The sequence below is a fragment of the Pelobates fuscus genome, chromosome 8 (assembly GCF_036172605.1).
Source record: "Pelobates fuscus isolate aPelFus1 chromosome 8, aPelFus1.pri, whole genome shotgun sequence".
Taxonomy (NCBI): domain Eukaryota; kingdom Metazoa; phylum Chordata; class Amphibia; order Anura; family Pelobatidae; genus Pelobates; species Pelobates fuscus.
The window spans coordinates 135476900-135492343 of NC_086324.1; the positions used below are offsets into that span (position 1 = coordinate 135476900).

Genomic DNA, 15444 nt, shown 5'->3' on the forward strand with positions numbered 1-15444 from the left:
CAAGAGTACATTGGTCACTCGTCAAAATTAGGCTTTTATAGGAGTTAGGGACATTATGCTGTTTGCATCATTACCACACAACAAAAACGGGTGTAAGCGTTGATAAGGACACAGTGACACAAACAGTGCGGTATTTTTTCAACGCATGGACACTGTGTCATAAACTGGCACAGAGACGCATTGTTCGGTTTCAGAATTGACACTAGAGTGGTGGATGCCAAAGTGATTCAGAGGCTTGTGGAGAAGTCACGAGTGGGTAGGTACAGTGACTGCCCTAAACCACTGGGCTCAGTTCAGAAATAGAGCTTCCAACTCTCCAATAGCTCTAGTGGAGGCGCCTGGCACCAGGTAAGAAGTTAAACCATTCTACAACAGTTTAACCTCTTAACAAAGGAGGAGGGTGCGAGGACAGGTGTCAGTTGGTTCTCCAAATCACCCATCAGAGAAGGATACTCCTCATAGCTAGGATGAAGCAGGTTCCCTTGGATGTGTAGGCAGAGAAGGATACTCCTCGTAGCTATGATTAATCAGGTTCCCTTGAATGTGCAGACAGAGAAGGATACTCCTCGTAGCTAGGATGAAGCAGGTTCCCTTGGATGTGTAGGCAGAGAAGGATACTCCTCGTAGCTAAGATGAAGCAGGTTCCCTTGGATGTGTAGGTAGAGAAGAATACTCCAAGTAGCTTGGATGAAGCAGGTTCCCTTGGATGTGTAGGCAGAGAAGGATACTCCTCGTAGCTAGGATGAAGCAGGTTCCCTTGGATGTGTAGACAGAGAAGGATACTCCTCGTAGCTAGGATGAAGTAGGTTCCCTTGGATGTGTAGACAGAGAAGGATACTCCTTGTAGCTAGGATGAAGTAGGTTCCCTTGGATGTGTAGGCAGAGAAGGATACTCCTCGTAGCTAGGATGAAGTAGGTTCCCTTGGATGTGTAGGCAGAGAAGGATACTCCTCGTAGCTAGGATGAAGCAGGTTCCCTTGGATGTGTAGGTAGAGAAGAATACTCCTCGTAGCTTGGATGAAGCAGGTTCCCTTGGATGTGTAGGCAGAGAAGGATACTCCTCGTAGCTAAGATGAAGCAGGTTCCCTTGGATGTGTAGGTAGAGAATAATACTCCTCGTAGCTAGGATGAAGCAGGTTCCCTTAGATGTGTAGGCAGAGAAGGATTCTCCTCGTAGCTAGGATGAAGCAGGTTCCCTTGGATGTGTAGACAGAGAAGGATACTCCTTGTAGCTAGGATGAAGTAGGTTCCCTTGGATGTGTAGGCAGAGAAGGATACTCCTCGTAGCTAGGATGAAGCAGGTTCCCTTGGATGTGTAGGTAGAGAAGAATACTCTTTGTAGCTTGGATGAAGCAGGCTCCCTTGGATGTGTAGGCAGAGAAGGATACTCCTCGTAGCTAGGATGAAGCAGGTTCCCTTGCATGTGTAGGACTTTATTTCCTCTGCAGATTGTGGGAACAACACTCTAGAACACCCACCATGTATAGGTTAGTGGTGTGACAAGCTGTAAACAGATCCCAATGCATTGTCTGAAAACAGCACCTCAGTGGTATTTTTTTTAAATATTGCCTGTTACCCACAACTGTTTCTAACTGCTCTGTTTAAAATTCCTTTTTGTTTAGGTCCTACAGACCTATTGACTGTATATGTTGTTGTTTTTTTTGTTTTGTTTTTTTTGTGTTAATATGCAGATTGAAGACCATGAATATTTAAATAAAGAATTTGATAAATGTACAATTGATTCGTCACAACACCCTGACTTAAAGACATGTAAGTAAAATACGATTCACTTGTAATAAAAATATACTTGTATGTTTATGTTGTACTAGTTTACTAGTTTGAATGATAGAACTGGATATGTTTGAGCTTTTAAATGCCAATATGTTATTACATATATATATATATATATATATATATATACAATTTATAGCTACCTTCCCCCTCTTATAATATTGTAAAGCGCTACGGAATCTGTTGGCACTATATAAATGTCAATAATAATAATATATATATATTTGATTTTCTATTTGTTTTAATAAAAATAAAAAAAAGTGTCAATGTGTTTCCTCTATTAAAGTGGCTATGTCATTATCTGAAGTCTTTTCATAATTTGCAAGACCCCAGATGGTGACTGCTCAGTTAGCAGTGCTGTGGCTGTGGAATTGTAGCGGTACTTACCCTCTCCAGGGGCCGGCCGGGGTCCTCTGTTCTCGCCGCGCGCGGTCCTGCTTTTGCACGAGCCGCGCGTGGCTCATCCAACGGCAATTCCAGAAAGGCGGGCAGTGACCGCGAGAAGCGGTCACGTGTCCCGCCTAACTCTAAGAGCGCGCCGCGTGCCTAGTTCGCGCTCTTAAAGGGACAGTGGGAGCCGAAATATGAAACGGACTCCCATTGGCCCCTGTCATGCCACATTCCCCATACACTCATGTTTTGGGGGCGTGGATATGACAGGGGCCAATCAAATTGAATACTAGGATATTTATACTCACCTTTTCCCTTAGTACCTTGCCCTATCATGGTTTCTGTTCAGTTCCCTTTAGTGCTTGTATCGTTCAGTTGTGGTTTTTTGGTGCTAGACCTTGGCTTTGTTCCTGACTCCGTTTTCTCTTTATCCTTGCTTGTCTTGTTCGCCGGTTTGCTCTCCTGTGTACCAGTCCTTGGCTTGTTCTAGTTTACGCTGTCTCTCTGTCCCCTTGACCTCGGCTCGTTCTGGACTTTTCTTGTCCTCGTCTAGTCCGGCCATTCTAAGGTCCGGTAAGACGTATCTTGTTTTCTTGCCTCTAGACTATCTGGACTATTCTTGCGTGTTGGGGTATATTACCGTGACAGGAATACAGAGGAAGGTGATTTACACTTTCAGCCTCCTCCATCTTCTTCATGCCAGGCCTTTTCAGCTTCTAACTCTTTAGCTGCCAGGAGCCAATGTCAGTGTTGTACTCTCACACATGCAGGAAAACACAACACTGAGGTCTATTGAGGATCCTCCGACATCGTGGGATACTCCATACACAGAGTCTTTTTCCCCTTAGCCGTCACAAGTGTATCTACTTTATCTTGGTATACCTTTTGACTGGGTTGGAATTTCAATAAAATTCAAAGCAGTCAATGTGAGTATTTGATAAAGATGTTATTGTTTTTACTTTTTTCCCCAAGAAATAGATCCACTATACATTATAAAATGCTTTTGATCGCTGCATATTATGACCACATTACAATATTTGTTATTTTGTTTTCATACCTGATTTTGCGTGCTTACCATAAGTCCTGAGTTCCACAAGACTGTCAGGTTTTGGGTTCTTGTCACACTGTCTTTGTGTTGTTGTCCTATCTGGGGACAGCAGGGAATTGTTTTCAGCATATTTAGTCCGGAGTGGGGCTGGCTAGTGCTCACTTTTTTTCTTGGGCCATCTTGCCTCTTTCGGTGTCTCCATTGGCACAAGCTGCATCACTGGTAACACCGTATAAGCCTCCTCCCCTCCCCATCCTGACCTCATGCGTATCTGGTCAAACAACTTAAAAATGACAAACAATGTTATCAGAGTAAGAGAAAATAATTACAGGAACACTCCAAGTACTATAACCACAACAGGCTTAGTTGAGTTGGAAGAATTAGAACATATCAGCTTCTTTTTTTTTTTTTTTTTTTTTTTTTTTTTACACATTTGGATTTAACCATGTCAATGTTCAGAACTCTAGGCAGGGTCACCAGTCTGAAATAATTTTGTGTGTCAGGACAAATAGGTTGGGCTACCACTTTATTCCTTCGGGCAAGTAGATTTTTTTTTTTTTAAATCTTCACACTGCTGTATCGCTTACAAACAAGATTTGGAAAGTCTGCTGCAATTAGTATCACACTAGTAAAAAAAAATTAGAATCTCAAAATGTCTAACCAAAGACATGACACATTGTGATATTTGTGTGTGTTCAAGAGGCCACTCATTATTTATATCTGTATCCCACATGATTTAGGTTCTCCAAGAATTTTTTTGGAACATTACATATTTCCAGTTTTACTGCCGGGACTGGCAGAAATGCTACATGAAGCAAAAAAAGAAAAATGTTTTCAAGTAAGTAGTTATTTATATATATATATATTCTACATTTATATTTTGATATTTTTGCAAACTAACAATGTGAGTCTTTCATTATAAGATGTGATCCAGATGCTACAGCAAATGACCGGGCTGAGCAATCTGTAGCATCCCTCTAAAAAAAGGCATAGTCTTCTGTTGCTCTGTCATATTTGTTTATTTTAAATGTCTTCATCAGTAGTGTGATTTCTTTACCTATTTGTGTGGATACATGGCCATATTTCCATTTATGATCGTAGCTGAATAATTCTGTATAACGTGTTGTCAAAAGAATAGAAAATCTCTCCATGTACAGCACTGCAGTATTTACTAAAGTGAGAATTGTCGGGAATTTAAAGTAAATTTTCAATTTAAAGGAACAAAAACATGTATTCCTGACCCTTTTGCGTTAAAAACACCATCTAGCCCCCCTGGCCCGCCTTGCCCCCCTAAATATACACACATTGTGCAACACTGCCCCAGGTGGCACCTCTAGTAGCCACCGAGGAGTGGCCAGTGGAGTTACCACTAGGTTGTAATGTAAACACTGCATTTTCTCTGAAAAGACAATGTTTACTGCAAAAAGCCTGAAGGGTATGATTATAGTCACCAGAACATACAATAAGCTGTTCTGGTGACTATAGTGTCCCTTTCAGACTAATATAACCAACTTCAAAAAAATTCTCATTGCTCTATTCTCTGCCATTTAGGAGTTAATTCACTTTGTTTATGCAGCCCTACTCACACCTCCCTGCAGTCTTCCTAAACACTTCTTTTAAAGAGAGATCTAATGTTTAAACTTCCTTTATTGTATGGTCTGTCTGATTTAGAATGTATTATCTTATGCTCTGTTAATAGCCTGCAGGAACTTCCTATGATTCAGGTTCAATCAGCAAAGCTGGTGATAAAAACTTCTAAAGTATTTTAACATCTGATTAAAAATGAAACTTTTTTTTTCAAGAAGTCTCTTGAGTCACAGCCAGGGGTGGTGTGACTAGGGCAGCATAAACATAAACAAAAGGGATTTAACTCATTTGGCAAAGACCACAGATGGTGACATCGCCGCTTACAGTGCAGTGCCCCGGGGGTCCAGGGTAAGGTAAATTATACTTACTTGAAGCTTTCCCTAGTGGCCATTGGCATCTACACCTGGTGGAACCTTTTCAGATCTGCCAAGAACAGGGGCGCTTCAGATATATGCATGCACCCCAAGCTGACAAGGCTACTAGGCCCCTTGCAACCTGACAATTGAAGCATATAGTCCCACTACTATCCTGCAACTATACCTCTCAGTGTTGGGATATATGAAATTGGTTCTTGGTGCTATATAGCTGCTAATAAATATAACACTAATATATCTTAGAATATTGGAATTCTACAGTTCTACAATTCTATTGTATCAGTAGTATTCATTTGTAACCCCTTAAGGACCAAACTTCTGGAATAAAAGGGAATCATGACATGTCACACGTGTCATGTGTCCTTAAGGGGTTAATGCACTTGCTTAAAATGAGTATATAGCCATTGATCTAATTTTAACCAATCCAATATGAACAATTCCTTTAACAGTAGATGGCAGTCATAAGAAGGAATGTACTTTTGCGTTCAAATAAAAAAAAAATCTGTAAGAGATAGCTCTTCAAACACAATAAATATCTGTTCAGTCACTCGGAATGAATACAAGCAGTCACGATCGCAGACAGGTCTAAAATAATAACAAAACATGCAGCCCTTATTATACCATGAAGGATGGCATTTATGTTAAGCAGCGTTTCTCACATTCTGTCTGCGCAGACTGAATATAAATGTAAGCGAAGAATGAAAGCCGAAGCAGCCCTTATGACCATCTTATTTAGCCAAAGGGAGAGAAGCATCTAATCAAGAAAACAGCAGATGCCAAGGCAGACGTTTCATTGCTGCGCACCAAAACAATGGCTGTCAGATGCACAATCGTCTGATACACAGCGGATCTTTTCAAATAACGTGTTACGAAATGTCTTCACAAAAATGGTCGCGGTATCTCAATGAAGGAAAACAAGGAGCTCTTTTACACAATAGGTGAACGGTTTATGAATACCAACTTCAGCTGTTCTAAAGATTGCTACGTAGTGGTTATGAAGGAGAAAGGCTATGGGCTCAGTCCCTTTGGACTATTTTCAAAATTTTCAAGAAAACTAGGGGTATTTCCTCATATTCAAAGGTTTCCATGTCTGCATTGGGGATTTACTATCCCTTTGAACGGTGCAAAACTGGCACAGATTTCCTGTGAACCTGTGCAGATTTTGGCACTGAAAGAGTTAGTGGCCATTCAGCAAAGCCAAATCTTGCTTACCCCTGCAAATATTTTGGACAGATATGCAGCAAAGTGAAATGTCCTTTTATTACTTCTAAAGCAAAAAGAGCAGGGATTTGGTACCAGGACATCCTAATGTTTTTGTGCACTCCTGAGCACGGTTTCATCAAAACTGGAGCACTGTGCTCATAAGCTACTTGTACCATCCATCACAATAAGCTGTAGTTGTTATGGTGCTTAATATGTCCCTTTAACTATTAACATATCAATATAAGCCATCATTTATGTGGTCCATCTCTTTACTAGCAGGATTAGCAAAGTCCCATCTTCGGACTGTATTCAGGATTCCAAGTCCAAGACTTCAAGGAATACTGTGACTTGTTTCATGCAATCTGCATGGCAGGCAACTAGACAGAGGTATTTCAGACAGCAGTTGACCTGTATATCGGGAATCCTTTCAGCTTCAAAGATTAGCAACTTAAAGCAAGTGTCCCTTGCTCCTACACAGTAAACACAGTAAACACTCTCTATTTTCTTTACTCTTTGCTTGCTTGAACCAGAGATCTTCAGCAGTTTCAGAATTTTACCTGTTGTCATTAAATGATCAGCCGTGGTCAATCTAGCTAGTACTAGTACCAAATACATATACAATTATATTTTTACAGAGCGAAAAAGAAAGGGAACGAGAGAGAGAAAATAAACAAAGAAGACAAATATAACATTGCATCCCATAAATGAATTTACATTTTTTTATTTGTAACTAGAAACAGACACTTTTATTATGCTTTGTGATTCATTTTTGTTGTTGTGTTTTTTTATTTTATCTTAGTTCAGAATATATATTTGGGAATAAGAAGCATTTAGCATTATCTTCCAAAAATTAGGACCCTTCTTGTCTCAATTTAGTATTTTGTCTTGATATATAAATAAATGAATAATACACCCCCCCAAAAGGGGTCACACAGAAATACCTAAAACGGTATCATGAATTCAGGTCAGACAGAACGATCTAAAACACATAAACCGGAAAACACATAGTGCTCACTGTATACATAAGAACATGCATATAAGTTATTATTTATTTATTTATCTTGAGACACTTCTATAGGTGATTAAGGGGATACACCTGATATACACCCCTTGATTTATACTTGTACAGAGAAGCGCCTACACACTTTGCTTTATTATTTCTTGTAGTATTTTGTCTTACTGGTTAGGAATAAAGATAATAGTAAACGTCTAAGTGTAAAAAGGCTTGTCGATTTAATACACTGCCTAATACTCGAGCATTATTAAGAATAGTCATTTGATTTCCTTAAATGGTACAATTCACATTATTTGGTTCCCCTGGGTTCCTGCCTTATACTGTCGTCACATGTCATGATAAAAGGCTTGCCGTTTGGATAAATCTCCAAATGTGAGCGTTCACTGGTTTTATTATTTAGTAGCAAACCAGACTTATGTGTTTCATGTTTAGAACAAATTTGGAGACTGTCCAGATCTCCGCTCCCTTGCATGACTGGTGCAGCTGTGCCATTCTTCCCCCAACATCCTATTACAGTGCAGATAATTGGAATCCTGATAGACCTAATGGTAGGTATTATGAAAACCATCACGCCTTCATGCATTTTTCTTCGCTGGGTGATGCTTCCTATTTTACAGCAGCTTGAATTCTTGTTTAGTGTTATCCTATCTGCAGGGTGTTAATTACCTACAAAACCACCCAAAATGTAGGCAGACATAGCTATAATGATTTCCTTATTCCTCCTTTATTGGCTTGATAAGTCATTTGTGAAAAGCGAGACAGATGGAAACATCAGGATGACACCCTAAAACTAGAGCTTGCAAAATATACACATTTTGATTTTGAACTACATTTTCCATCATGCTCGGCCTTCTGAGAAATTATATCTGTGCTCATCGGAAGTGCTCAGGTTAACCATAGTGCATTGGCAGGACATTGGCAGAAGATTTGGTACATTGGCTGACAAGGTGCATTATCCTTTATTAAAAGTAAAAAGTATTTAATGGTGTAAGAAACCTTGCTCATCTTTAGTGATAGTGGTGTCGCCCAGGTTTCCTAAAAGTACTTTGAATCCATGAATTTGTTTTTGTGCTATAATCAGATATTAAATAATCAGATATCAAAGAGAAGCATTGGGATGCAAGGTCGCTGTGTGTTACGGTAAGAGAGCCAGGAAATAATAGTTCTGGCTCTCATCACCAGAGGGCTTGGAGGTGTAGCTTGAAGCCGTGCCAGTTTATTTTGTGACAACATACAACAAAATAAACTGGAAATTATAATATGATAAATAATAACTTAAATTATATCATACTGAATCTTTATCTTTTCAATAAAAAAAAGTTTAAAGCCATGACAGGTTCACGTTAATTCTGGCATTGAACACACCGATTTACTTTCTAGGCTATCCACCCATACCAATTCCTCCCGAATGTCGGAAGGTATGGCATACAGTGATGTGTAAGAACACCGACAGGCAGACATTAAGTCGGATACTTGTTCTTTTCTGCTGAGTAGTAGTTTTTCAGTGTATAGATTTTTTTATAATAATATAATGGCGTTTACATTAAAAGCTTGCAAGGACAGTCTATACACATCAGAACCACTACATTAAGCTGTAGTTGTTCTGGTGACTATAGTGTCCCTTTAAGCATTGTGGGTTAGCCCCAGCCAGATGTGTTCCACTAACTTGAACCTGGATGACAAGATTACAGATTACCAAATATCCAATGTAATTTAAACTTAAATTTCAAACTTAAAGGGACACTATAGGCCAGGGGTAGGCAACCTACGGCACTAGTGCCATGCACGGCACTCGAGGTGTCTTTGCACGGCACTCAAGGCTGCTAGAGCCAAATAGGCTCTGGTCTATCAGGAGTCCCAGTAAAACTTCAGATATCTGCTAATACGAAGAGGTGGTGAAGGACAATCCTCAATTTATGCATTGCAGCACGTAGAGCAAGTGATCTCAGATCTGTAGTAGAGCAGCCTGCAGCTGCTGTTGCAGCTCCTGTCCTTGACCTGTACCTGGCCAGCCTGGTCCCCACCGGAACCCAGGGAAGTCATTAACACTGCTAGATATACACAGAAATGCAGAATAACCCTCCCCTCATGCAAATAATACGACCAGCCTACAAACAAACATACACACAATCCGCACAAACGTAGCCCGCTAACAATCCACATACATGTACACAAACCCACATGCAGCCTCTCACATGCAATACACCAAACAGCCCCCACACATACACACACAATGTGACACATCCATCCACACACACAATTCCACAAGCAGCCCCCATACACAGCCCACATTCATAAGTATCATACACGATATCATAAACTACTAATGAACATATACAATATAATAGCTCCTATACGCACAAATACAACAATACAAAGCAATCACAGTAAAAATACCACAAGCAGAATACGGCAGCATACACACCTCAATTTAAAAAAATAGGACCGGCATGCTACAGGACATCACACTCCTATATCGGCACAGTGCTGCTAAAAGGTTGCCTACCCCTGCTATAGGCACTATAAGCTCATTGAAGTGGTCTGGTTGCAGTGTTCAATCAGACAACCACTAGAGGTACTTCCTGCTTGCTAGGCGGTTTTGGTCTGTCAACTGACGCTGGACATCCTCACATCTGCATGAGGACATCCGTCAGTAAAATCCTTGCATGCGCCTTAACCCCCATCTGATGACGTCAGAGGAGGCGGAGCGGCGACCCAACGCCGAGGAAGATCGACACTGGAATCGGGTGAGTATATAAAGGTGTGGGTTTTTTTAACCCTTTCCATGCTGGTGGGTTGTCTGCGAGGGAGGGCACGATAGTGTAAGGAGTACAGATTTGTACCTTACACTATAGAATGCCTTTAAATCAAAAATAGCAGATCTAGAAGCATAGCTGACTTTGAAAATGTTCCCAGTCCATGATTTCGGCCTTGAATTTTAAATTCACTTTGAATTCACTTTTCTTTTACAATTTAGTAAAGAACCCTGTGTGGTTTGAATGCACCGTGTACTCATTTTCTCCTCCACCTAATTGTAATCTGGGTATCTAAATAATAATTTAAAGCTGTCTTCAATCATTGCCATACAGAAGCTTCAAAAGACAGATCTGTAGATATCAAAGGTTGTTTGCCGGCAGTCTTTACATTTGATAGCAGATAGAATTAAATACCGCTTGTAAACGTGCATACCGTCATCCTGAATGGCGGGTTTACTTTAACTATAAGACATGAATGTAGAGTTGTCATCTGGAAATGCATTTTTTTTTCAGAACATAATTGGCTTATTAATATAGTCCAGCAATGAGACATTGGAATAAAGTCCTTTGAAACCTGATTCACTCACACATGCCTGACCTAGACCAAATTAATTTCACTGATAGCTCCACAGGGAATTTTTTTTTTTCTTCTGGGAGGCGTATAGGGAATAAATAGGCATTTAATTTCACCAGTGCCAGAGATAACTGATTCACATAAATATCTCAGTTCTTTTTCTCATTAAACAAAAAAAAATCTTGTCTATTCACTTCTCTCTGTCTTTCAAATATATGATGACAGAATTTCAGAATATAGTTGTCATTAATCACAAATATGCATTGTTCAGTGTTATAGATTTTGCAAGCTCAAGCTGTAATTAATTTATTGGGTGACTTAATGGTTGCAGTGCCGTTAAAGGCCCGTTGGATTAATTCAGATCTGCTTGTAAATTGCGCAATAAATTAGTCTTGACAAAAAATGTCGAGATACATTATTTAGTAATGATAAAATTACAGTGCTTTAATGAATAGAAAATAAAATAATTGTGTGTTGTAACATTTAAAACTTGTGGTGGAAGTGGCATTCTGGAGATTAATAGTGTTTCTCATTAAGTCCTATTATCAGGACCTCTCTTTGGGAGGGTGCCAGCCTAGGTCCCATACTCTGGGGACCTCGTGGATATAAGAACTGTGACAGAGTGGCTCTCATGGATTACATCTCTGGGTAGTGGGCTAAACGTTAAATGCTGGCCTAAAAATACAGAAATTAGCCCTGCACTCAAACTCCCACTTTTCAAGGGCAGCAGCAATGTCTATTCAACAGCAGCCCAAATGCAATGACAATACAAAACAAAAACACTGACGTTTTTGGTATCACTGCAATATCCTCTTGTGAGTCTCACGTTAAGAATTCACCCTGCTGCTTTCAGCTAAAAGGGATTGGCAATGTAGATCTTGACATATTGATATTGTCTGGATGTCAAGATGTAGTCTTGGACATTATGCCCCCAGCTGGGCCTACGGTTTTAGAGTTTGAAATATTTTTCAGACTCTGAAGATAATTCACCATGATATTCGTTAACCAATTACTGTTTAGAAACCTAACCTTATTACAACACTTTCATTGTGAATCCATGTACAAACCTGACATGCATGTTTTTTTTATCATGGAGAAGTAATTTTCCTTTTAATATATTCTCAATGTAATGTGTGTCTAAGCTGTTTGTGCTCTTGTGTCTTCCTTCATTTTTAATCTTCACCCATTTGACAATGGGTCAACATGCTTCTAAGGTTAGTTTGGCCGACTGAATTATGTTTCAAGGCTTAATATTTAGCCTGGAGCTAGCCACCTATTAAAGTTACTGACCTCTCTACTAGAGACATAGCTGCTTCCTTGAGTCACTCATCATGAGACATTTATTGAACCAATCTAACGATGCATCCACTTGGTTCTCCTTATAAATAATTTTCTTGTTTTGCCATTTAGATATATTTGCTCCCCCTGGTCCCACTATTCCTGTTTCTTTTTCCTCAAGCAGGACACTCAATAAAAGCTCCAACCATTAAACAGGTGTCCTTGAATTCTTGCAAGTGTGCCTTGCCAAAGCAGGGTGTTTCTGTCCACTTTCACTGCTCCTTGTGTCATCTACAGTAGGCACAAATTCCATCCCAAATGATGCAACCTTTGTTGCTGGTATTACCCCTCTTCCCCCTTCCCCTTCCCTCTGTCCTCTAAACTCCTTCCTGTCCTCACTTTTTATCCCAGTATTGAAAGGTATCCCTTTAAGTTGGAACTTTAGTTTTTAATTTAGAGAATTTTCTGTGTAAGACCAATACATTAGCCACCATGTTAACAGTACATACTTTAGATGGATTAGAAGTTTTTTTTATCTTTTTGAATCCTGCTGGCTTTATCTGGGATTAGAACTTGTTTTATCTCACCCATCTCCATTTGCTTTTATTTTCTGATTCTCTTACAGGTTTATTTGCAAAATAAGTTTGGCAAGCCAGATTACACCACAAAAGGCTTCTAGTGGCTGTTGAGTGATAACCACTAGAGATAACCATTAGAGATCTAAACATTGCCTTTTCTCAGAGAAGACAGTGTTCACATTACTGAGGCTGCAGGGGTAGTTTCTTCTGCATAACTACATGAAAGGACCACTATAGGCACCCAGACCACTTCAGCTTAATGAAGTGGTCTGGGTGCCAGGTCCCTCTAGGAATAACCCTTTCTGCTGTAAACATAGCAGTTTCAGGGAAACTGCAATGTTTACAAATGGGTTAATCCAGCCTCTAGTGGCTGCAGGGATGTATTTACCACAAGGCATTTGCCTAGGGGGGCGCCAAAAAATGCCAAGCTCCCAGACAAATGCCTTGTTTGCCACGTGTTCTGGGGCTGTCCACCTTACTGTGAGTGAGTGTAGCTGTCAGTGTATGTATGTGAGTGAGAATGGGTGTGTCAGTGTGTGTATGTCATTTTATGAGTATCTGAGAGTGTTTGCCTGTCAGTGTGTGTCTGTCAGTAAAAGTGTGTGTTGGTTAAACAGTGTGTGCCAATGACTAGTGCATGTATCAATGTATCAAAAAAATGGCCTTGACACGAATTGGGGGGGCAAATTTAGATTTTGGGGGTGCCCGAATTTAGTCGTGCCTAGGGCAGCACAAATCCAAAATACACCACTCAGTGGCTGTCTCATTGACAGCCGCTAGAAACGCTTCTGCGCTTCTCACTGTGATTCTCACAGTGAGAAGACTCCTGCGTTCATAGGAAAGCATTGAGAGACTGGCTGAATGTGTGCGCGCGCGTGGCTTTTGCCGGTCATGCGCATTCAGCCGATGATGGCAGAAGAAGGAAGAGAGTCCCCAGCGCCGAGGGAGCCCGGCGCTGGAGAAAGGTAAGATTTTAACCCCTTCCTCACCCTAGAGCCCAGCGGGAGGGGTCACCCTCAGGGCACTATAGTGCCAGGAAAACGAGTATGTTTTCCTGGCACTATAGTGGTCCTTTAAGTTGTAGTAGGCCTGGTGCTTAAAGCATCCCTTTAATGGGACACTTCACTGCCAATATATAAAATTGCAGTTTATCATTGCAGGGTTAAACAGGCAAGGTTACTGCACCCAGACCACTTAAATGAGATGAAGTGTTCTGGGTGCCTATAGAAGTCCTTTAAATTCATTTTGAATTCTACCTTCAGTGAATAACTCTAAATGAATTTTCTCATCTCTTAAAATCCAGAACATTTTTCTCATACCCTAGCTCTGATAATGTTCAACCAACCTAGATTTCTGATAACATATTTGTTCCGTATAAATTGTTTTTCATCTTTCTTTCATTTGTTCCCTGGCAACATTTCAATGTTCTAGAAGTAGAACAATGCAGTTCTCTCCTTTCTCCCAAACAATGCACTGCTGTCCCAGTCCCGTGACAATGCGACCCTTCGATTTTTCCAATGTCTATGATCTGAAACCATTCCTCTCTGAAGAAACAGATATATATATATTTTTTCTCCATTGCTTTAATATTAAGTGTGGCATGTGCAGCAGCTCATACATACCAGCTTAATACTAAAGGTTATGAACTGCTAAAGTCTGAGAAAATGTTTGACAGATGATAGCATCACTTACATAACAAGTGGTTGAGATCTCTACTTGCGGGGCACTTAACTTTTGCTCTGGCACATCTGTTTGCCTCCTACACACAACTTAAATGCGACATTGAGTACACTTTCTGGGGACCAATACATTTCATTAATCAGAAGAGATAGGAAAGCCGTTATTAAGTAGGTGTATTTTCTTCTGACTTTTAAAAATGCACCCAACATCCCATCCCCCATTGTCAGACGTAACCGGAAGGTCTAAAGAAGAAAAAGACAATGCATTCAAAAAGCATTGATTTGATCATACGATTCACATTACTGAAAGCATGTGAAGCGATTGCATCAGTAATTTGTTTATGTATCCCTAGCTACTCACTGATACCAAGCAGTACAGTACAACGATCCAACCAAATGAATAGGAGTTTTATATGGCTTGGAAAATTAATAGCCCCTCAATTGATATTAAACAGACACAGATCATATTCTCTGGGGGGGACACACATTTGCTAACAAGTAATGAGTTATTATCTGCTTCCCTTTTCTCTATGGCCAAATGTAATAAACTCATCTGAATAGCTCAAAATAATTTATGTGAAATCTTGGAAGCTTCATTGTGCTCACAATTAAGGGAAACATATTATTTCTTCAGGATAATAATAATTACAAATATATGATATCAGAAGCTCTGTTTATGACCATACTGCTTAAAATTTTAATTTTCTGTAATAGGGGAATATGAATTATGATAATAGATCACATCCCAACACTTTGCCAGGTCTATCTTAGTAGATATAGGTAGAAATTTATGTAAAGGTAAACTGTAATTTCTCTGGAAGTTACACCATTGAATAAAACATTGAAATTCACCTATAACTTGTGTTAACCATTTTCATAGGATGCTTTTTTTGTTCTAAATTTATATTAAAGGGACACTATAGTCACCCGAACAATTACAGCTTAATGTAGTTCTTCTGGTATCTATAGGCTGTCTCTGCACTGTTTACATTGCTGCCTTGGGACATTTCCTATGACAGTCACTCAGTGGGCCACTAGATGTGCTTACTGGGTCAGTGCTGCACATGGAAACACTGAACTTACTCCAAAGAAATACATTGATTCAATGCATCTCTTAATGTTTTTGTTTTTTGGAGGGGGGGCTTTTTTTTTTACATTTTATTACTTTGAC

At 39.8% G+C, this 15444-nt stretch overlaps 1 protein-coding gene across 1 annotated transcript in view; it reads left to right on the plus strand.

Moving 5' to 3' along the window:
* IQCK (IQ motif containing K) overlaps positions 1-15444 on the plus strand; it is a 102908-nt gene that overhangs the window by 20298 nt on the left and 67166 nt on the right. Inside the window, exons 3-4 of the mRNA XM_063430338.1 lie at positions 1692-1770; positions 3970-4067. Coding sequence (XP_063286408.1) covers positions 1692-1770; positions 3970-4067 — 177 coding nt within the window. The remainder of the gene's footprint in view (positions 1-1691; positions 1771-3969; positions 4068-15444) is intronic.